This window comes from Lonchura striata, chromosome 1 (assembly GCF_046129695.1).
Source record: "Lonchura striata isolate bLonStr1 chromosome 1, bLonStr1.mat, whole genome shotgun sequence".
Lineage (NCBI taxonomy): Eukaryota > Metazoa > Chordata > Aves > Passeriformes > Estrildidae > Lonchura > Lonchura striata.
The window spans coordinates 137,474,434-137,499,693 of record NC_134603.1 but is presented as its reverse complement, the minus strand read 5'-3'; the positions used below and the strand labels follow the sequence as shown (position 1 = coordinate 137,499,693).

At 34.2% G+C, this 25,260-nt stretch overlaps 1 protein-coding gene across 1 annotated transcript in view; it reads right to left on the bottom strand.

Annotated features, from left to right (window-relative positions):
• MALRD1 (MAM and LDL receptor class A domain containing 1) overlaps positions 1 to 25,260 on the bottom strand; it is a 236,253-nt gene that overhangs the window by 129,254 nt on the left and 81,739 nt on the right. The window contains exons 20-25 of the mRNA XM_031503816.2: positions 24,685 to 24,862; positions 14,528 to 14,684; positions 10,915 to 11,025; positions 9,840 to 10,053; positions 5,971 to 6,218; positions 3,153 to 3,450 (exon numbers count right to left, since the gene is read on the bottom strand). Coding sequence (XP_031359676.2) covers positions 3,153 to 3,450; positions 5,971 to 6,218; positions 9,840 to 10,053; positions 10,915 to 11,025; positions 14,528 to 14,684; positions 24,685 to 24,862 — 1,206 coding nt within the window. The remainder of the gene's footprint in view (positions 1 to 3,152; positions 3,451 to 5,970; positions 6,219 to 9,839; positions 10,054 to 10,914; positions 11,026 to 14,527; positions 14,685 to 24,684; positions 24,863 to 25,260) is intronic.

Here is a 25,260-nt window from a genome sequence, read left to right as displayed (position 1 = left end):
AAAACCTATTTTAGAGATCATGGAAATTGCTGTCAAATCCATGACGTCTCTTTTGTAAACAACTGTAAGTATAAAATATTATTCATGGATAGCTATTCCACCATTAACCTCCATGGCTGCAATGAGACAGCCTAACTTAGCATGGTATTTATCACAGGCTGAAGGCCCTTACCTTGGCACCAACAAAGCTCCTTGTCTTGCATATTCTCACTCCTCTCTCTGGCTGCAATTGCTTTTGTGCAACAATTTTTCCCTTTCCCATATCTGTTATCACAGGGATGCTGCCACCATCACTGGTGGGCTCTGCCCTGGCCTGCTGGGCCCATCCTGGAGCCAGCTGGAATTGGCTCTGTCAGACCTGAGGGAAACTTCTGGTACCTTCTCACAAAAGTCACCCCTGTAGCCCCCCGCCACCAAAACCTTGCCAGAAAAACCAAATACAGAAACAACTGCAACTTTCACAAGGTTCACTGTGGTCAGGGTCTCTTCCTGGGCTGATGTGGCTACAGGGAGCTTTTTACACAAAGCAGAACCTAACTCAAAAATCTTACCACACTGCAGAGACACAGCAACAGGCACAAATAGCATTGTTAGAACAAAATTGTCTTTGCATTTTCCTCCACAGAGTACCATTGTGACACAGGAGCAAAACCTGATGTTTGTACAATGAAAATTTGATAAGGGCCAGCCTAAAATGATGTTTATTGTTTCTCAGGCCCAGCAATTTAAGTGACTCTCTGTGGCTTTGCAGTTCAGCATCGCTGTTGCTAAGCAGCACATTGAGAACAATCTACAGTATCCTGTAGTTTATAGGACATTACAATGCTAGCTTTCAAATTTATTTTTTCTAGCTGTCCAGTGTTCACTGCCTGCCTTTAAACATTACTGCATGTTTGGCTGAAAGAAACTGCCACCTTAGAATATATTTTTGTTAGTGTGCAGAATTTCAAGGTGTTTATATAGAATCAGGGAAAAATTCTTCTGAACCATGAGAGTCTGTGTCACAGATGGGAGCATTTAATGATTCAGTTCAATTTTACACTTTACACTGCATTCATTGTCATATGACTCTATGCATAGAAATAAGAAGCAAAGACTCCTTAGTATATTTGTCTCACACAGTTATATGGCTCAATAAGGCTCAGAAGAATCTCCTTTGATATGTACATTACAAATACTACCTAAAAGAAATAAAAAATTGAAAAGTAAATGTATTAGAGTAGATCTCAAAAACTGCGAGTTTATCTCTTAAAGAAGAATTATTTTTACTTTCTTAGCAAATATATTCCCTAGCTGGAGACAAGAAGGAAACAGATCTATGCTTCATGATCTTCTTCATCTTCAGAAGCTTTCAAAAAATTGATCAATGGATATATGGGTTTTGCTTTTGGTTAAACTTTCCTTTGTTTCTACATATAAGCAGATAAGTCTAGGGCTGCAGATTTTTGCAGCTGATCATCATGGCCATTCTAGCTGTTTCTATTTTAAAAAGTTGCATTACAGAGCACTATTCACAACATCCAGCATGCATTTTGCCACAGTCCAGAGCATTTCTATGGGCAGAAGCAGACCCACTTACAAGCAGTGATGCAAACAGATACTGCTGTTAAGTACCAGCTGTAAGTTGAACCCCTCAGTGGGTCATGCAAACTCTTATCCCAGACAAGTAAAATTTGTCAATGTAAAAAGTATGGTTTGTTGTAAGGATGAATTTAAACCATTGCTTTAAAGTGTTGTGAACCTCTGGAGTTCACAAAGTACATCTTATATGAGCTACACCAAAAAAAATCAGTCTCTGGAGGCTCTTTCCTGAGATTTTAGTATCTTTTTTATTATAAAATATAAAAGTGTTTTGGAACATCCTTTACCATCAAAACCAAAGCTTTTAAAGCTTCTAACGTTGCCACAGGGACTTGCATCTCCCATTAAGAGGATAGTGTCTGAATACAACAAAAATAAAGAATCAGAAAGCTTGGCTAGTGTTTCTCCTGGGGTAACGTTCATATAAAGCTGAACTTCAAAATATAAATCTCATTTGCAATAAATTTCCATGACTGGCTTGGCAGAAGTAGAAGCCAATAGTACTAGAACTGGCACCTTATCAGAGAGATGTCTGGAAAATTTTGCCCATATATTTCCTGCTTATCTTGTGCTCAAAGTTCAGTGCAATTTCTTGGTTTTGATGTAGTCTCATCAGTGTTATTTCCCAATGCCTGAACAGTGCTTAATGACAACCTAAAGGGGAAGGCTATTCATTAGCAGCAGTAACAAAGCAAAGTTGCTCACACAAATTAATGATCCATTCTCGTGGTAGTCCTTGACACTGGAAAATATTAACTTTATTTTATTGATCAGAAAGACAGAGACGTGAGATAAAATGACTTTCTGCAGCCATGCAGGAAATTTGTAGTAGACCCAGGAACAAAATGCATCTCCTAAATTCCACTTCAGGGGGTTACATTTCAGTAGCTCTGTGATAAATGTGGAAGGAGGAAAAAAATTTGTCCTGTTCTGTCAAAAAGACTCTCTCCTTCATCATTTGTGTCCAAGCAAATAATACTAACCTACAGCAGCAGTGCTTTCATGAGTAGCTCTTACCTTGGTGTTATTGGAATCCTTCCCCATACAAACTGTAAAATCTCTGGTAAATGTTTTCTGAGTCTTATTTCCCTAGTGCAGTGAGGATGGTGCAAATAATTGCACTGATGCTGGCGCCATACCACGCAGGCAGAAGATGGATATGGTGCCTAACTAGTATTGGTAGCAATTTCTACAAGTCAAAAAGCATTTAAGCTTGCTGGCCTTATTTCAAACTGTCCATATTAGCTCTGTCCCATTCAGTTCTTTATTCTACAACAACTCTATTTTACAACTTTTGATAAAAAAACCCTACTGAATTAAGCAGGATATTGGCTAAGTGTACATGGCAGGAAAAGAAGTTTTGCAGACTCACAACAGTTGTCTCAATACCTAAACAATTATTTATTTTATTAGAATTTCATGGGCTGCTTAAAAGTGTTAAAATTTCTGTATGTCTCTAGCCAAATATGTATGTATACTATTTCTCTTTTGAAGGAGACACAAAGAAATTAAAATAATGCTGCTATTCCTTCTTTCCAAATTTGCACAGACTGTCCATAGCTGGAACATACCTGTTGGAGGTAGCCCTGGGGGTTCTGCTGGTAAAAATTCCTGGGATGGTAAGCACTCCCTGGAAAACGTGAGGTCATCAAGTGCTATGCCATCTTTGGGACCTTGTCCAGCTATCCCTTCAAAGACAACTTGAAAATCTTCCTCTCCATCTCCAGACAGGGTCAGTGCCTTGCGCTGCCAGTAATTTCCCTGGTTTCCAGTAAGATTAAGGAGAGTTTTTTCATGTTTCAGTGTAGTTCTCTGGTAGATAATCAATGATCCAATGTGAGCTCCATACATATGATAATAGAAAATTATCTGTAAGCAAAAACAAGAGCATAAAGTATGCAATAGGTAACTTCAGTCAAATTCTGCTAGTATATTTACACTAATTCTTCAACTGAGCATTACTAATAGCATTCAGAGTAGCCATTAATTTTACTGATTGAAAAATAATTTAATCAAAAGGTAACAGAACAACTTGCTAGTGGCAATTCTTTAACTATTCCATAAGCCAAATTTCAAAACCAGCATTAAAATATTCATCATCAGATCTTGCATCCCTTTGAATGACTCTTGCATTTCAATGTGAAAGAACTAAAATATTTTTTAAGGAAACAGAGGAATGGAGTAGCGTCATTTACAATATAGGAAGTAACTTCAGTTTACCGAACAATTTCTTGGTTAAAAATGTGTTTATGTAGACTATAGAATGTGCAATTAGAAAACAATCCAATCTATCATGGGAGCAAAACTTTTACATGGACATATGCAAAAATAACCCCAGAGAAACCTAAAATATATAACAGATACTTGGATTAAAAAATAGTGATTTATTTATTTTTAGTAAAAATGAGGAAATTTTTAAATACAAAAGACCAAATACATACATACAAAGATCACTGTGAAAATTAATCACATTTAACTGCACTCTCAGTTCTTTCCAATTCAGTCTTGGATTTCTATTCCTTTTGAAGGTGTAGCTTTGTTTCTGAAAGTCTTGTATATAGACAAAATATTTTTATTCATTTATGTCCCTTTATAGTTACTTAGTGGTCTATATTTGTTTTCTATGTATAAAACTCACCCAATTGATGTAAATGTTAATTTTCCAATTATTTGAAATGGTCTAAGATTCCATACTAAAACTGTTGTAGTACGATGAAGCATTTTCTTCTCAAATAACCCATAGGAAAGAATAAAATACTTCAGGGGACTCTCTGATCTTATAAGAGGAGGTTTCAGATCTTGACATATTTTTTTCCTATTCATACAATTTCCTATACCAATAATTGCCCTTCCTTTGGACATTTGCCTGTGTCCACAGGTTGCATAATGGATGTAAGAGTTTGGTCTGTACAAGGTGCATAAACCTGCGTGGTTTTGTAAATAATTTTCTATGTGATAAAAGCAACATTTTCCCATAGTTGCATTTCAAGCACTTAATTGCATTTAATGTGCTATATGAAACAGTACAGATGTCATGTCATTCTCAGTTATTCTGCATTTCTTTATATATGTTTTATGCTTCATAGAAATCAAAAAGTGGAAAAGTTATTTTTAGAGCATAAAACCAGTTAATGCAGAGAAAGAAATACTCATAAATATGATGTTAGATGCTGAAGGTTGAGATCTCCATGTTTGTGTAAGCAGAATGTTTTTAGCATATGTATTTTAGGCAATACAAAAAATTAACAGGGTTCCAGTTTTGAAGATAAGTTTATAATGGCTAGGTTAAATTTTTGCTACTGAATATCATAATTGTTCAAGTTTTCTTTTGAATCCTAAATCAAGCCCTTTATATTTAATACTTCCTGACTTTCTTATCTATAATGAGTTTATAGACTTTTCAGAGAGAAGTATTTCAGTAAAATGAACTGGTTAGAAATCTCAAACATAAGCAGAACTCTTTCCAAGTTGCAGATAAACTGCACAGGAATATTCCTCAGGAATAGTATGAGATAAACGAAACTAGAGGCTCGTGACTGGACATTTTGCACAGAGATGTCACTTGCATAGCCAATAAACTGTTTAGGACATTTCAGTCTACGACCACCTTCATTTGATGAGCATAGTTCTGTAACCACACAAACGGTTAATTTCAAAAGCTTTTGAAAAATAGCCTCATAAAAATTATCCTCTTGAGAGGTCTATTTATTAGATGCATAAAGGTAAACTTGTAGTTTCAAAATAAGGCATAGCTAAATTTTCTGAGACATTGTATTTTTAGAAAAGACTATAAAAGATGTATCCAAGTATTTATATATATATCCAGGTATTTATTATATACATATTTTTTTTTTGTAACCCGTATTCCAGGTTTGCAAAGAAATTTTCAAGCTGAAGCCACTGCAATGTGCTGTAATATTTTGGAAGATCAAGGCTTACACTTCTCCATTTTCTAGAGAAGAGCTGGTAACAAAGCCTTCTGTTACACATCCTTCATTTTGCAATTATATTCTTTGAAAACCAATTGTTATTGCACTTATGCACACTTTCTCCATAAAATCAGAAACCATTAAATAGTTGTTTGTTACTTTGGATGAGTTGCATAAGACATTGTAAATCAGACACTGCATTTACTAGCAGCTTCATCTGAACCTCATTGAGTACTCATTTACTTCCAGAATAACTCTTCTCCCACAGCAAGATACATTTTTTTTTTTTTTGTTATGGTTAAAATCAAATAAGATCTGTTCCTGACTTCTCTACAAAAGGATGGGGTTTTTTATCTCACGAACAGTTTCAGTAAACATCTTTAATCATTTTAGGAGTATTCTCTTGGTGCAATCTAGAAATCAAATTCTTCATTCCTGCTACTACCACACCCTCACATACCTTGCAGTTTTTATTCTTTCTGCTTAAGACAGGACTAGAAATCCTAGCTTTCTGTCCTGGTAGCTGAAAAAATGAACTCTTTATAAAAATATAATGACCAGATGGCTCTTGCAGTGTATGATCAGTAGCTGGTCCAGTGCCCAGTTTTGCAGTATTGCTAGTTCTGAGGTGCCAGTCGAAATCATCATTTTCATCTTGCTTCCATCCACAAAAGTCAAACTCAAAATTGCAATGCCCAATAGATGTACCTGAAATATATTTGCCACACATGAAAAGAGATTTGTTTTCAAGTAGTTAATTAAGTACATATAGTACAACCTCGTACTCCAATCTATAGGAAAGAAAAAAATTCACTATAAAAAATAATATCCATGTACCTCATTAAAAAAGTTAATTTTGAATATCCTGGACTATAATATTAAGATAAACCTATTTGCATATATATGAGGTGGGTCCAGTGCTTTTTTTTATTACAGTCAACAGAATTCTTGGTGTAAATGCAACCAATTTTAGCTCCTTAGGGTCTTAACTGGTCCCCCATAAAGCATTCATGTGCAGAAAACCAGCCTCATTGTGAAGGAATAGAAGATCGGTGAGAACAGGAAGAAATGCCTCTATGTAGGGAACAAGCACATCCAAATGAAAGTATTGAGCACCATAAAAACACAGCTTCTATATGGACAGATACAGACAAAACATAAATGTGGGTGTGATAATCTTGAGCTGAATCACACCCAAAGTTATTTACTTTTGAACAATTCCTCAATTCACTTGTATTTCCTTAGCCAATATAGAAACACAGATAAATTATGTTGGTGGGTGATTGTGTCAAAAGAAGGGTAAGGGCCTGGGGAACAGGTTGGAAGAGGAGCAGCTGAGAGGGGGCTGGGGGGGTTTGGAAAAAGGAGGGTCTGGGTGATGGTGTTTACAGCTCTTGACAACTACTAGAACGGATGTTGTAGCGAGGTCTTCTCTTGAGTAATGAGTGACAGGAGAAGAAAGGACCTCAAGTTGTAGCAGCAGAGCTAAGACTGGACACTAGGAAAAATTTTTCCTAGCACTAGGAAGGGTTGTTAAGCACTGGAATGGGCTGCCCAGGGAAGTGGTTGAGTAACCATCCCTGGAGGTCTTTATAAGCCACATAAATGTGGCACCTAGGGACATGGTTTGGTGGTGAAATTGGTAATGCTAATTACCAATTAAGTGGGATTTAAAGATCCTAAAGGTCTTTTCCAACATAAATGATTCTATGCTTGTCTACATATCTCCTTAAGTTGTACTTAAGGCGAAGAAAAGAAAGCTGTCATTATTTTGGTTGATTTTTATATGAAACAACATACATATTCTTTACAAATTTTTGAATATTGAATGTCAAAACAGACAACAGGGTGAGTAAACTGCCCACATAAATAAAGCCAATTGTATCATTCCAGAAGTTTTATTTCTGTATATTTTTGTCTCTATACATCTATAAGTTAATTATAATGATTATCAAATAAGATTAAAATTGCTGAAATAACCTGGAATTTCAGCAGAGACTTCAAGAAGCTTTTGATTGTGCCCTGAATATTCTTACTATTACTACTGTAAAGGAAAGTGCCTTGAAGACAAATTTGGAAACTATATGTATTTTGTACAACAATATCAGAAATTACAAAATGTCTCTTCCAAAATGTGATCAAAATCTGAGCCTCTTCTGAGGTCTGATAAAGTTCAGCCACTTGAAAGTACTTTTATTTAATTAAAAGGTACTCAGAAACATCAGTAACCAGGCTAAGGATCTAGAATCCATGGAATCTACACATGGACCAAACAGAAAAGACAGCTACCTCAAAAATTTCACTCTGAGATGACATAAAATGTTATTTCTTTGAATTTTCATCTGTAAATGTAATAAAATAAAAGTTAGAAACTTTTTCTTAAAAGTAGGAACTCATTAGCAAAACTAGCTTCCCTTTTACCTCAGTCTGCAAATCTAGTGCCATCTGAAGTAACATTTAAAACCAATCCAGATCTGATACGTGAAATTATATTATCTTTCATGAAAATCACATATTGTAGATTAACTCAACAGAATGCAACTGTCCATAAAATTTGTCCCAATTGTATTTTTCAACTGATTTATTTACTTAATATTTCAAGACCATTCTTAAACAAATTCCTTCCATTATTTACAAATTCCATCTTGAGTCAATAAAATTCATGTTTACAACTGACCCTTTCATTTTAAAGACATTTTTTCAAGAATCAAGACCTTAAGGCATGAGCACTGATATCCCTGCTAATGATATACACATGGGGTATTACCTAATCTAAGTTTTGATGTCCTTGCAAGATCAACAAAGAGAAATAGTCATATCTACAGGAAAACTTCATTAATCTAACTCAAACAACTAATTTTAAATTGCATGAACTTCAGCCTGAAAACAAATTACTCCATCGATGAAAAAGATCATTTAGGCAGCCTGCTTAGAAGCTTGTTACTGCAGATGATTGTGCACTTGCACACTAAATTACTCCTGTGTTTTGAAAGCACCATAATGTTTCACTGTAAAACTTACAATTAAAACGCAGTTAGGAAAAATTTTTAAAATTATTTTGCTTTTTTTTTCCCCTTATTTAAAAGTAATAATAAAAAGCACATTAGAGAAAAGCATTCAGTGTATGGGACTGTTTCAATTAATCTCCTCCACTAGTAAATTGGAAAAAAATCCTTATTATATAATATTCCATCCATTTGATATTTTATATAATTTTTATAAAATATACATTTTATATAATTTATATTAATTAAAATTTATATAGTTATTATAGGTTGCAAAACAAAATCACATCAGTTTATTTGAACTATTTTGCCCTTAATGCTTCAATTTTTACTTGTCTGATGATATTACATGGGAAACACAGACAATGCAGAAAACCCCCCCCCAAAAAAAAAAACCCACAACAAAAACCCAAACAAAAAACCCCATTAATATTTACAAAATTTCAGAAAACAAAAGTCAAAGTTTGAGACTATTTTTAACAAGTAATTGCAACTTGAAGCACTCTTCATTTTTAGTTGCAGATCTGAGCTAGTCCCTGTATGTATAGTGATGTACTATTCCTGGATTGGAAATCATTAAGTAGCTTAATCGTGTGGAAATGATTTGTAAAACACTGTTCCTTTGCCAGGTACCTTAGCTTTCATAGGATACCTTTTCTTCAGCGCACCTTTTCTTCAAAGAATTGTATTGACTAAGAGTTTGATTAGCTGAATTCATATTCTCAGTAAAAATGAGGCAACTGTTAATATGGTACCAAGCAATGCAGATTTGATTGTGTGAACATTTCCTACATTTGTAGTATTAAAAAAAGGAGGTGTTAATACCATATATTGTGATCCAGGAGGAACTATTTGATATGAAACATCATTCTTTGAATCAGATACTACATATGTTGCTTCTTGATATGTCTTGTAAAACCAAAATTGTACAATATTCAGATTAAAATAATTTGCTGAGACCTGACAACCCTTGAAATATCTAAGGAGGTAGGTCTCTCATCTCCCAAAGGTATTATGTTTGAATTTTTTCAACTTTAATACATTCTTTTCATATGGAAAGCAGGATAATTTTTTTCTACTTTTAAAGACAGCTGCTTTGTGAGTTATTTTAAGATATCCATTAGCAGCTATTTGTATTTTGTATCGTGTGATTTTAAATTAAATATTAATAATTAAAAATCCTTAAAAGCCAAGGAATATAATTAAATTACTACCTTCTTGTTTGCTTTCTTAGCTGATGAGCTGTCAAAAGTATTTGAGTAATAAAAATTCACAGCAGGTGCAGTTATTTATGATAATTATATTAAAAAACTATAATACTTACTGCAAATACTAGGGCTTTCATCTGAGTTATCTTCACAGTCATTTACAAAATCACACAGATTATTCTTTGGGATGCAGTACTTGTTGGCACACATGAATTCCTCTGATGTGCAAGGTTTGTCTGAGATTAGCAGAGGGGAACAATCTTCAAAGGTAATATCATCCACTGCCACATCTCCCATGTAACTGACACCACGTTTTGTCCTGAAAATAACCTAATAAAAATTACAGAGCTATTACAGTAAGCCACTGATAAGATAGAGAAAAGCTTATACACACACAGCTTGAAAAGAACAGACTGATGGTCCCTCACAAATATTTTGATATGAAGTGGTCAGTTCTTATTGTCAAAGCATAATTCTATGAAATCTTGTACTACAGTTGGTACAGATCTGTCACTGCAGTTACTGAAGGACCATCTTCTAACATTACCAAGTACATGAAAAAAAGGTAAATAAATCATGTCACTCAAAGAGATACTAGTCCTCACTCATCCTGAACTAACAGTGAGAGTTGTTCCTACTTTTGTAAAGTCTGAAGAAGACTAGTCTGCCATTCATCGTTTATTCCCATGAATGTAAAAATTTCATTAAAATTCTAAGACAGAAGTATCAGGAAATGTAACTCTTTTAAAAATATGTTGCTGACTATCCTTGAGGATTTTGGGGTTTTTTTCATAAGTCTACAACTAAGCAAGTATCTCTAAGAGGTTTGGGAATCTGCTCTGATTTCAAAGCAAACATCATGCTCAAGATTCTTTTTTCAAAATGCAGATGTTCTCACTTACTGCACACTAAGGAGAAAGAAGTAGAATGTTTTAAGCAGAATTGGATTCAAGGATAGATGGGATTCTCAGTCTTAAAAATGGATATCAGTCTGAGATAAGAGGAGTGAGAAATCTCAAAAAACATGAGTCCACCTCAGATATTTAATCAGACAGCCAAAATTCCTTCTATGCGAGAGGAGTACATGCAGGATGTGCAAAGGGAAATAAGAAGATGAAGAATGCTTAATATATGCTTAATACAGAAGTAATAGCCAGCTCTCTAGGAAGCACATTGCATTGGAAGACACACCTGAAAATTTGAACGAATTCCTAAGAACACTTCTGCTCTGTTCCACTGGGGACCTTGGCTGCCACTTTGAATCCACAGTTTAGAAGTCTTGTTACTGTTTTTATAGAGTACCTAAAAAAGAAAATAATTCTAGGTTACAAAAAAGTTTCCATTACCAACTCACTTGACAATCCTATTATTATATACAAGAGTACAATATTATCTTGTCCATTTAATCTCTATTCCACCATTAAAATCCACAGAATCATAGAATATCTGGAATCGGAAGGCTGTAGTCTCCTTGCAGGACTACCTAAAGCTGAATCATGTTTCTGGGACTGCTGAGGTGCTCCTTGTATTCTGCCAGACTTGGTGCTGTGCCCGCTGTCCTGGAGATCCTGCTGCAGTGCCCAGCCACAGTCTGGGTGAAGAACCTTTGCCTAATGTCCAACCTGATGCACATGGATACATCAATATAAAGGACTATACTAAGAAAATAATGTTTTAAGATTTTCTGATCTCCTCATAAATATACCCAGCCCACAGCCTTAACTGGACTAACGTATCGCATTAATTTATCCAGAATGGCTAGCAGTGAATAAAATTTTTTCATTAATGGGTTGTGACTCAGTTGTACAACACAGAAACAGGGTTAACAAGACTTGCTGAAAAGTATATTTGTTCATGCATGCAATTAACTGCTCTTCCAGGATGGATTTTCTTATCCTGATTCTTATTAAACATTTTATTCTACAAAGATTTTTTTTTAAGTTGACACATTTCAACATGAGCAGAGAGTCCTAAATATTCTTTGGTCCAATCTCTTGGGCATCCAAATTCAACGGAGCTGACAATAACAAGATGGGTGTTTGATGAAGTGTGTCAAGCTGCGTCTCCAGCCAGTACTAGCAGAGTTAAACATCCATTCACCAGTTGCCTCAACTACTTCTGCTTTCACGGATTTACTGCTACGCTATGTAATCTTCTTAGAGCAGCCCAGGCTTTTTTCATCATAACGAAAAAGGCCTTTAATTTTATGTTTTAAATTTATGCAGTCCCATGAGTGTATATGGTATTGCATAACAGGTAAGTTCTGCCAAGCAAACAGCAAATCCTCAGACTAAAGAGCTTTCATTTTAGTGGAAAAAAAATAGATAATATATTAAATTAGATAGAAAAACAAGTGACTTCTGACATTATAGACAGGAAGATCTGACATATAACATATTAATTTTAAATGAAAATAAATAAGTTAGTGAGAAAGGGATTACAGACATTATTTGAAAGAATAAAGAGTACTGAATAAGAAAGTATCTTTTTTACTCTTAAATGCAAACATTATATTTATATGAAGGTACGTGTGTGATTGCAAACACACATGTACATGTTTTTACAGGCTGTAAATTATCTAATCTCTTATATATCCAATTCCTGCATCATAAATTCACATTTTCTATCATATCACAAAAAAAGGTTAAAACTTTAGAGTAAAACATGGCCATTAATTTGTGTGCTATTAAAACCCAAGGCTTCCCTGTACCTTAATGCACTTTGAACCTCTATGCATTTCAATTGCATTGCAAAAAAGCACATCTAATACTTTGGTAAAATTGCCCACACCAAGTCAAAGTACAGAAACTAAATAAAAAAGGTTCCCACAAATAACCAAACTGAGGTTGCTCAGGGAAGTTACAGTAAATCAATATTTAAGAAAGGAGCAGAAACACAGGAAGGTAACCATTCGTGGAAATGGCAGGAAAATCTGCAGCAATCCTACAAGGTATTTGATAGTATGGATGTAGACTTAAAAGCAAAAGTAAAAAAAAAATGTGGTAGTCTTGAGGGAAGATATGGATAAAAGGTCTTTTAAGCAAAGAAAATATTCCCATTCCTACAATACTTAGAGCCTTCTTCATATAAATAATGAGAATTCATCTAAGTAGTTTTATATTCTAAGTTATTCTTACACCCATTATTAATTGATTAATCAAGCAATTGAAACCAGACAAGTATTAACAGTGTGCAAAGGTTTCATGATTTTCCTTTGGTACATCTTGAAATAAGTTGGAGGTGAGGAGGATCAGTTAAAGAATAGAGGGAAATTGTAATCAGTGATGAAACTGAGAAAAGAAAAAATCTATACTATACACATTTGCCTTTTGGGCTGGTAATACTGGCCGTGGCTCCATAGAATTGCTGTTGATTTCTACAAAACACTCTTTGAATGTGATTCTAACTAACATGAGTTCCTACATGGTAAAGGAGCCTACACCCTGGAGTATGTAAATAAGTCCCAAAGCACATTAATTGATCCCAAGCCTTAAAAATGAGGATAAACCATCTCTATCCTCTGATTTCCCACTGATTCTGATTAATTAATATTTGATCACTTGCAAAGCAGCCTAGCAATATCTTTACCTAGTTAGGAGAAATTTAAATATTTTTAAATATTTTAATATTCAAAATATTATATTATTTTAATATAACTATTCAATTGTTTGAATAATTTATTTAATTATTTAAATTTAATTATAATTTTAAATTTAGTTATTTAAATTTAATATAATGTGATTATTTTAATAATATAATATTATTATATTCTTTTAATATTCTAAAGTATTTTAATATTCTACAATATTTTGTAAAATTGTTTAGGAAAAATACAAGAAAACACAGAACATGTTTCCACTAAATCTAGCAAGTCACATGCATGGTGTGTAATTCGCCACATCCCACAACACATTTCTAATGTCAACACAAATATTAATTTTGCTTTCAAAATCACTGAATTATGTCACCTTTTATTATAATTTGTATATTTAAATCCTCATTCAGTGCCCACATCCAATATGATCCTGAGTGCACAGGTGACTGGTAACTTATATGAGTATTTTTTTCAATCCATTCCTGATGCTGCAGGTATTCCATGAAATTCCTAGGAAATCCCATTATAAGCACTGTATTTTATAACAACTGTGTTTTAAAAATTATTGTTTAGAACAATGTTGTTGTTTTATTCATTTCTGTCTGCAATGACTTATTTGACTTACAAGCTATAATGAGTTAAATTTCCTTTACAGAGAAGTGCTTTTATTTAAACTGGAATGAAGAAAAGGGTATGGAAAAGCAGATTTATTGCTTCTGTTGCATATGCAACAGAAATAGTTTGATGCTGCTTACATGAATATAAATAATCTCTGAAAGTGATATGTTCAGCTTTTCAAGGAATAAACTCTTTCTAAAAGATTTTATGTCAATTTTTGATACAATTACTTATTTTTCTCATGCTCTCACATTAGCTAAAGACCTTGATGTCCAAATATCTATTGATGCTTTTCAATGTCAATTTGTACTGTGTGATACAAAACTTTTTCTTGTTTTGAAGTTCCAACCATGGCATATCTATAACAGTCAGAAAATTTTCCTTGTTGTAGATATTTCTAATTTCTCCAATATTTGAACTAATGCTTCCTTCACATCATAATATGTTGAGAGCAGTAGAGTGCTAGTAATTATTAATTTTTGTTTATTAGCAGCCTGGGCTTTAATGAAACTAAAAGAGAAGGCATACATTTTCTCACAGCAATTTCATGCAGAAAGTCAAAAGAAAACAAAATAAAGAACATCTCCATACCTCCAGAGAACCTATTGTTGAACCATTCATGTGGTTCCAGAATATGATTTTGCATCTGGGCCCTGTAAGGGAGATGACTGGGGTAGCAATGTCAGCTGTGTCACCAAATTCCCCATTTGAGCTGTCTGCAAAGAGATACCAGCCTTCTTCAGTGCACCTGCTCAGAGAAAAACAGATATAACTTATTAAAAAAAAAAAATCATCATAATTAATTTAAGATTTCAATATTTCTTTAGATATCATTTGCTGTCTGGGTATCTGGATGCATCTTAGCATATAGTCAGAATCAAAAAAAAACCCTTGCAAATGCAGCTAGTATTTTTATATCAGAGATTGGCAAAAGTCAAACAGATGTGGGCTAGAGGGACTCTGGCTTTCCCTGCTACCCTCTTTCCTAAGAAAATTTAGAGAGTTTGATCCTGGCTTAATGCCATGAAAACCTAAGATATTGGATAAAATTTTGTCTCCTGTGCTACTGGGAAAGGTGAGATGTCTTTGAAGTAAGCATCAGACTCTGTGTATAGATTGACCACAAGTGCAGTTTTAGTGGTTTGCGGATTGAAGATTTAGTCCCTAAAAATGTTATTTTCCAAAATAAAATGCAAATTCTGTTAACCAAAGATAAATTTTTCTTTTCTCCAACAGCAGTGCTGCGCGCTCAGTACTTCTCAAAAGAATCTTTCCCAACAAGTGCTTACAAACTTAGCAATGGAACCTACATTTTTAAATAGGTACTGGTATTTGGCTTGCCTTTCCTTTTGGTTTTCAGGTTGGCCAAGTTCTGAGCAGCCACTCTGTAAAGCTGCATCCCTACAGCTGTGAGAAGACAATGACCCTACCCAGCAAGCACTGCCAAGTGAAACACAAGATGCTCAAAGATGTTGTGACATCACACTCTTCACAGACTGAAAATCTGCCTCATGGGAAGAGTAAGGTTTGCTGGTACAGGGTCAGAAACAGGCCTTCAAAAATCCTCACAAATCAGAGACTTTTTTCATCTAGACTACTGTTTCTACCTCCCCATGTGTCATACCAGAAAACAACCAACCAACAAAAAACAACCAACCAAATAATCAAAAAATGCAACATTATAATGAGACAGATCTTCATTTTGCAGAGATAGCTATGTTACATGTGAGATCACTGAACTGCTCATAAACATAGCAGGGACCAAAGCTCATCTGGCAGAATCCCAGGGGGAAGGAAGACAGGATGTGTGGAAATCAGGATCTTCTTCACAATCTTATTTTCCTTTTCATGAACAGGCAGGTAAGAGAATTGCTGCTGATGCTTTTTTTTTATCACTGAATCCTGGCAACTCAGACATCTTTATAATCACTGCATACATTTACTTAATCCTTTAGACTAAGTATTAAAACATTCTCCAAATAAACTGACTGGGCTGTAATAAATAGCTGAAAACTGAAAATTCATAACTACAGATCTTTCAAGAAATATGCATTTGGACAACTCATTTATTTCCCTCCTTTCTGCTGAAGAAAACTGTTATTTCAAGGTAGTAATTTTAGGTCTCTTTTTTGTCTTTGTGATGAGTATTCTACCAGAGTCTTGCTTGGAGGTAAAAGAGCACCGAGTTCTCTTAAGGTTTGCAAAATATTGTAAAATTCAAAATTTACTCTGCTTGTGGGAACTCATGCCTTCAATAACCCAAGGGTGCTGACACTGTATTTACAACAGCATTCAAGAGGACTTGTAAGAAGCAGAATGATAAAAAAGCTCTGAAGAGCAGCAGCATTTACAGTCCTCATCCTTTCCAGAGTATTCAGCATTACATCCATGACTCTCAGTGAGATTAGTTTGAAACAGTGGCAGGGTACAATCAGTTCTATGATGAAATTCAGTCATCCATCTCTTGTTGGTATGTTCTGTCAGACACAGGCAGGCCAAAGATCACATCTGTGCCCAGATGTGCCTATGCTGCACTGCCCCATAGTGCAGTCTAAGTGTCCTTTTGACCTTATTCCAGTGTTTGCTATAATATCACATTTAAAACTAGTACACCAGATAAAAGTCTCCTGTATGAAACACTTCACAGTGCTAGACATTAAACACAATGGTGGTATGTGATTACAAGAATATTAAGGTTATGCAGGAAAGTAATGGGAAACGGAGAGATCAGAAGGGGATTTGTAAGTATAGTAGAGCATTCTTCTTGGCTTTCACTCCTATCATGGACGTTTTCACACTTAGGACTACAAGATTAATGTCCTTGTGACCCATCCATGTTTAAAAGGAAAGCTTTATTCTAGTGAAAATTAACCTGCATCATATTTGCTTACAGAATCTTGAATTCTTAAGCTGCCTGGTATAGAAGCCTCCGTGGAATTTCCAGGGAGGTGCATGATCTGTAGAGGGAAGAGTGTGGAAAAAGTAATAAGTAATCATTCTATTTGCAGAGAGTTCAAATTAGAGGTCCATACCTTCTGTGGATGCAAAATTTTAGCAGAGCCAATAAACATGCATGCAATCATCTGTTCAGCATGTCAAGCTCTGACTTTGAAACTAAAGAATTTCTTAGCGGGCCCATTTTTATTGAACCTAATAAGAAATACACAGTGACAAGATGTTCCAAAGCTTCTGTAAATGTAAATTAACAGCTTCTCTTACTCTGCCAGATGATGTTCTTGTCTTCACCCTCAAACTTTGTTTTTTAAGTGAACTTCAGAGAAGGTAACTTTCTTCATTCTTAGAATTAATCAACTGACCCTCCCTTAAATTCATTTCTTTCCTATTCCATAAAAAGACTCCCTTAAGTTTTTGTTTGTTTGTTTTTTGTTTGTTTTTTTTTTTTTAATGAGACATCAAGAAGTTGATGATAACAAATGTAAAACATGGTATTTTTCAACATATATAATAGTGAATGCTTTCAGCATAGATCTTATGTAAGTCCTGAAATTCAGAATACAGGCAGGCTCCCCTGCCAGAAGCTGCAAAAGCTCAGACCAATTTAGAAAATTAGCCCATGGAAAACCTCTTAGTTGGCATCTACACTAAGTATCATTAAAATCTCAAAATTTACCCTTTGAAAATAATTAATTTTACTTCAGTACTACAAGCATTCCCTAAACAAAGACATTCCTGCACCGGTTGAAAAATACTAATTAATTTCAGAGGGAAATTCACAACATTTTAATGGATATAAATTTTTCAACAAAAGCAACTGACCTATATTTGCATACTTGTCTTAGTTAATAGCTTAATATTTCAAATATCTTTTGAACTGTAGTTGGCAAAGAATGGACATTTATAGAAGAATCTTCACGCTGTGTTCCCCTTCAAGGCATTCCAAAGAATACAGTGAACTGAAGATAATAATTAGGGAAAGATTAGGTGGGTTAAGAAAAGTTGAAGACCTATCAAAAAATTAGTCCCATCTTAAATCTTGCAGTGTTATCAATTCATGTCTCATGCTGTGAATTACACATTTCACAGTACTAATTGTCTATTGCAATGTCTGAAAGGGGATCAAAACTTATTCAGATGTACTTTCTTGTACAGGTAGTACAAGCTCTTATTTAATGAACTTTTGGACATCTCACAGTTTTTAAAGTCTTAATTCATCTGTGTATCTTCTCCTAATTGTTTGAGAATCCCTAACTAAACACTTAAACACTTAAATGAACTTTTAGAATAGCCATTACTCATTATTTTTCTTTAGGACTGAAAACTAAACTTGATTAGAAAACAAACTCCCTTTCACTGTTCTGATTTCCTTCCAAATTTCAGTAATAATGAGGAAAAAAAAACAAGAAACAAAGAGAAAACATAAACTGGAGAGGGATATTTTAGTTTACTTAGAGTTATAAGTATCCCAATGATCAGCACTCTATACTAAATTTCAAAATTCAGAAAGCAGCAGTCTCCACATGCATTTCCATTTTTCCTGGTCATGTATGTCCATAAACACTATACAGTATCTACATAGCAAATCAGAGCCCCACACCAATTGCACCCATTATGCACTGAAAGTTTTGTTCTTTCAACTCTCCAACACCATCTCTCTGGGATATGCCCAGCGAGTGACCTGTTATTAGAACAGATGTGTTTCTGCAGAGAGAAAAAAACCAAAATAGTGGTCAGGAAAACCCAGTAGGGCACCAGATGACCTTCAAAAGGAGCACTCTCTTGACCAAAGGGTCAAAGGATACTGGGCACAATAGGAAATTGTGGGCCATCAAAGCTCAAGCTGATGGTTTGAATCAGTCAAGACAGTGGCTTCAGCTTGAATTTTCCACATCCTCTGCATCCTTTATCAGGGTACTGGGCCTATGGGAGATAACTCCTTTCTCTAGCTTCTTTTCCCCAAAGCATGAGTAAGCAGCAGGCAGAAGTCTTGCTAAAGTTAATGCATTTGAAATTGTTTGTTTGAAATAAGCTACAATTTCCTAACTAAAAACCTTTCACCAGAAGATTTCTGAGAAAAAAATTAGTTAATAAGGTGTTAAATTCTAACTTTTAATTCCTAAAAAACATATTTATGAGAAAATATTCATGATTTTGTCATTTTTTTCTTGTACTGTCATCAGAATATAGCATAAAACATTAAATTAAATTAAAATATAGATTTTAAAATATCAATTTTAATGCCTTATATACTTGAGAGAAGGTGGTGGTAAACTGTGATATTTTGACCTTTGCATCATGCTAACTTCATTTTCTGTTGATTCCTGTTAGTTCTTGCTTCTTAGTGTCAAAACCAGATGATATGACAGTTCTGGTAAAATTTAAGAAGGTATGCAAAGAAAAGTTGTTATATTTTCTAGCAACAAAAGTTGGCATATAAATATATAACATTCAAAATTCATTATTATAAAATTTAAAAATTAAGCAAAGACACAAGGACAGGTTAATTTTTATGTATTGATAAAGAGTCAAATGTAACCTCAATATTATGTGTAAAATGGGGAAGCCACATTCACATGGTACTTTTTACATGAAATTTGCCTGTAAGGTGGGAAACTGCTGAAAGATGGGAAGAAAAAAATTATAAATATTACAAAATATTACAGAAAGTATTACAGAAATATATATATATATATATATATATATATATATATATATATATATATATAAAAATAACAAGCCTTCTGTTAAAAAAAAAAAAAAAATTAAAAAGCAAACCTTAACATTTCCCTCAACATTGCATCTGCCTGGAGAAATCACAAAATATGCTACAAGAATTCAGAAGTGAAAGACAATTTAATATTCAAGCACTCATTCAAGAAGAAATTTATCACCTCCTTTTTGGGCTGGGTATCAACATCTCAGTGAACTTCCCATCGTGCTGGTCAGTTCAGCCAGAAGGCCACAGGTGGTGGGAAGGAAGGAGAAGGACTCGTGATGGGCAGGCCAAGGTTTTAGTTAAGATGCACAGTGACTGCACATATCTTTAGGAAGCATGGGAAGACTCATGCTGAGAGAGAAGAAGAATGAAAAAAAAAAATCCTTGTTTCTTTTGTATTTTTTAGATATTCTGTGTCTGCACCAGAAATTCTTTGACTACTAATTCTTCTGTAGCTAATACAGGTTGGGCTATTATAGGTTGTAACATGTGAACAAAACCTTCACAGACCTCTTGCACATATAATATATTCATAGGCTTCAAAAAAATTCTTCCCTGAATAAAGATTATTGCATCTGTGAGAATATTGTTTCAGAAAAATAAATTATATTCAAAATTAAAATGTTATAAAATGTGTAATTTCCAATATTCTTAAAGGAAGATAAGTACTCAAATAATTTAGTTAATTCTATGCACCAGAGAAAGATTTTCTCTGCTGAACACTTCCAACCACTTAAATTCTAATAGGTCCTAAATAGTCATTAACTGAAATCTTTATCTAACAAGTAGAAGAAAAAAAAAAAGAAAGAAAGGCTTCCCTTGAATTAAAATTCATCATTTCTGTATAGATTAAAAAAAATTAAGAGAGAATTGAGAGCAAACAGGAATTCATTATTCATTAGGAATGCAGATTTTCACTTACAGTCATATGTGCCATATTAATTTCAAACTGGTTATTCAAAAAAGAGTAAATTCTCTTATTATGACTTGAATTTTTTTTTCTAGTAACCTTCCATATCCATTACATTTATTATTAAGGCTTAATAAATGCAGAAACAATGTAAAATTAGTGTCATGCCATAATAAAGCAGACATAAATATTTTAGAAGACAGGTTTCTGAAAGAATGTCATACATCTATTTTCTAATGCAGAAGACAACCTCTACTTGTGTTCCCAACTGTCTGTAAAATGCTGGATGCCAGCTGACCAAGTTCTTTGCATAGCACTAGAGAACAAAAAATCTATCTTGAGCATCTAAACTTTATCACATGGTTGAGGTTCAATACTTAATTCAAACTGTGGGGAACTAAAGTTGCTTAACACAGCAAAACACAAGTCAAACTGAAACCTGTAATTGGACACTGACATCAGAAAGTTTCTCAAAAGAAAACCACTAGGAATATGAGAAGGAATTCTTGCACTAAATACAACTGTAGTATATTTACTATTGGATCCTAAAAGACAAATTCCAAAAGAAAATTTCTATCTGTGACTATGTTCCAAGTGTATCACAGAGAATTTTAACACTTTGTTTTATGTAATAAATACAAATTTCAGGAAGAAAATTAGGCAAATGTAGGCAAAATTTTACCCACACAAAATTATTAAATTATTCACAGTTTAATTTATTTTTATTATTAATTTAATCTCATGCTCTGGCATCTTAACATAAGAGGCAAAAAATACTTTGGGTATATTCTCTTTCTTCATACAAAATTAAGTTTGATTAAATTATGATTGCTTGTAATGAACTAATTTGACATTCTGCAAATAATTCCTTGCCATTAGCTTATTCTTACAAGTAACTTGTATTTAAATTGGAGACACAAGGAAAAACAACCCAACAACAAACAAACAAAAAAACCCACACACACTTTATAATTTTTTCTCCTCTTTTGAAATTCTTAGATTCTCAAATGTAAAACATTTCTTGACTGCTGAAAAAACTGCTGGGCTTAAGCATATTACTTAAAACCTTTAATTTTTCTAACTTTCCTGAATTCTGAAAATGACTGTCTTAAAAGGAGACACAAAAGAAAGAGAGATGTATCAAAAATATGTTTATCAGGGGAACGACTTACACAGCAATAATTATCATGTCAGCTTCGTTTTATCTCTGCATCCATTTTTGTTTTGATTTATTAGATTTGATGCATGAATTATCATATCAATTAAGTGACTTACGAAGTTTTCAATTAACAGTTGTAACCAAACATCATTGAAAATGTCAGAGAATTTGCTACATCACTGACCAGATTGTTTAAAAAGGAAACAAACTAGTAGACATCCATTTGCTGGTGTCAATTTAATACACTTGTTTAAGCCTACACAAACTGATATTTTGTTGTTGCGGCTTTTAGAAGCGTAACTGCAATAGAGAATTCCATTTGCTAAGCATAGAAACACAGGAGCTCTCCATTCAGCTATGAATAATGGTCTTTTTAAGTGCACAGTGTCAATGTCACCCAGCCCTTTTCACAACACATGACAGACTTGTTCCAGCTCAAGCCAGGGACTGTGCAGCTCAAGGCAGGCTCCAATGACAGACTCCCATAATGACTTCTATTCCTCCAGCTTTTGGTTTCTGTATAGGCATACAAGCTGCTCTCTCTATTTCCAAAGTAATTACTTTCACTTAATTAATGTAATTACAGCTTCAAAGACTCACACCTTCACCTCACAATTCACCAGCCTACATGTGGCTAGCCCAAGTGCTTACTCTGGGGAAGCAAATGGTTTGACTACAAGTATTCACAGGTATTTTTGCTGAAAGAACTCATTATAAGCTGCACTGCCAACTACTCTTGCATCAAAATGAATCCAAACATTTCTATACACAGTCCTGCATATTTTATTTTAATTTGCAAACATACAGGATTACAGTAACACAGATTGCCTCCTCTAACTAGTGGAAATTTGGGGAAAATGGATGAGAAAATAAAGTGAAATGTTGCAGGGCTTTAATTCAACAAAACTGCTGCTCTGCATCTCCTGTGGTAATTTGGAAACATTTATTTTCTGTACTTCTCTATAGGCCAATAAACAAAGGGAAGGGAGAAATCACAGAATCAAACTGCATCTCATGTGAAACATCACAAGAGCAATACATTACAGAGTTGCCTGAAAACTGTAATCTCTATGGATCATTTACTTTCTCTTTTCATCAGTCCTTTTCAATAAACTGTTAGTTTCATTAAACCTTGAAAATATGTTGAAAACCAGTAATACAATTCCATGTATCACTCTGCCACTGTAAACCTATACTAGAAAGGTTGTGGGAGGATTTACTAAATACACATACAGGGCTGGTACTGGTTAATATACAACAATTAGAGAGCAGTCAATGAAAGATTTGACAGCTAATTTCTTGTAAACAGTTGCTCTTTTTTTGTTATGGGATACACTTCCTTTTCATATATAATGTAGAGGCCTAGAAACAGCTTGACAGCCTTGTAATTCTTTGCTATTGTTGAATTATTTTTTTTGAGTTTGAGATTGCTGTTTTGGGATCTTTGTAAAAATAAAGTAATTTTAATGAAGTACACGGTGAAACTAACATCTTGAGCTCACTCTTTAATAGTGATATAAATTCAGGCTGAGTAAATGCAAAATAATGTAATTTTAAACTAGTAGCAATATAGCAAAGATTTTGCTGAAGTGATCTTAATTTAAAGACCATCTTTGCAGTCTATGGGCTACTGTCACAGAAACAAAACATACATGTCACTAAAATCAGGCAGGTATTTTTCTGTTCAGATTAACTACATTGCACAAAAATGTACTTATTAATGAAGTTGTATAACATTTAAAATTGATCGTACTCAATTAATTTGCTAGTTTCATGTAGGGCTTTTTTTTTCAGTAACTCTTACTGTTACTTTTAACTGTATTTTTTAAAACAAATTTCTTACTTAATTTAAAAAAAATCAAAAAACTCCATACATTTAAAACTAAATGTTCATGCAAAAAAGATAATTTTTGCTCCTTGAGATAAATCAAAGGAATATCCTCAGAGGAGCTAGTAACTATCTTAAACAATCTACCCAGAATGCAACATTAATTTACAAATCTTCACTGAGAGAATAGGAATATTTTATATTTTAATATGAACTTATGTCATTAACCAGAGAAATGGTGAAATAAAAATAAGTGGTAAAAAATACCAGCTAAACTGAAGTTATCTCTAACTACAGTAGTTTTGAATTGCATGAGTGAAATATTAAATGAGTGCAGAATTCACAGGACATTTTGTTTTAACTTGTACAGACCACCCTTGGGCAAAACTGCTGAGATAAGAGCACTAGCACAACAAAAATAACAAAATTGGAAACAACAGCTAACAACTAACAATATCTAGTAAGGTAGAAAAGTGACCATAAATTTTCTGTGTGAATAAAGACTGAGAAGGTATTCACCTCAAACTAATCAAGAGGATGACCACAATGAACTAAATTAAGCAGTGCCAAATTAATTACAAAGCCAGATTCCAAAAGAGAAGTCAGCCCTAAAAGAAGTGTAAAAGTAGGATGAAAACTTGTAACAGCAGGAATTGATAATGCAGTGCAAAGAGCAGTGGCCAACACCTGGTTTTGACATGTGAGAGGTCACCTTGCTGGTGCCACAACCACTGCAGAGACCAGACAGAGCAGCAGACCCCCTGGGAGCTGCCAACAGCCTGCAGCCAACTGGGCTGGCAGTTTGGGGTGCTGGAAGGAGGCTTGAGCAGCCTTTTCTTCTAAACTTGCTTTTCCATCAGGGGGAACATTCCTGTACTCCACGTATCCTGTGGGAGGACTGCACGTTTCTCTGGATAGGGAGGTACTGAAACTTTTGGGAGTTACTTATAGAAAGGTTACTTAGAAATTTTTACTGGCTTATTAATGATTTTTTTTATTTTGATTAATCTGTAGTATTGATCCTGCATTCCTACTTCACCCATTGTCAGTTAGTTACATGTCACTAATAAATCAGTAAACTGCTTCAATAGTGTAAATGCAGAAGTTTTTCCCCTTGGCATGTGGTTAAAATAACACATTTTAGAAGAGACTCAAGCACCTGAAAAAATGTACTCACGTAGTATGATCAGTTAATGGGCAGTGTTGTTCTTCCTCAGGGTAGAGATTTGCTCCTCTTCCAAGTTGCCACTTGAATGTCTTTGTGAAAAGTATGGAGTAATTTCCTGACATCTGTTCCAAGGCTGGTTGATGCCATCCACACAGGTCTTTATCTTCAAAGTCACAGACTTCCATAACTTTAGAGATTAACAGTGATTACTCATGTTTATATAAAATTTGAAAATCATTAACTCATGTTGCAACCCAAAAAGCAACATGGAAATAAAAGGGATTAAATTTATAGTATCCATGATTACTGAACACATTACTAACAGGCAAAGTTTTTTTCTTGCAGATAAAACATGAATTTTATATTTTCTCCTCTATTAGACTGATTCTAATTTTGTGAATATACCAATTCCTTTGCACCTCAGTATCTGCCTTCATGTGAGTTCTGATCACCTTTCAGGTAATTCTAATAATCTGTCATGCAATATACATGGAAATTCATGTAAAATTCATCAGCTGAGAACGTGAGCTGCTGTATAGTTCTGTCTCCAGTCCTGTAGACTGATGACATTAGCAAATCGTAGAT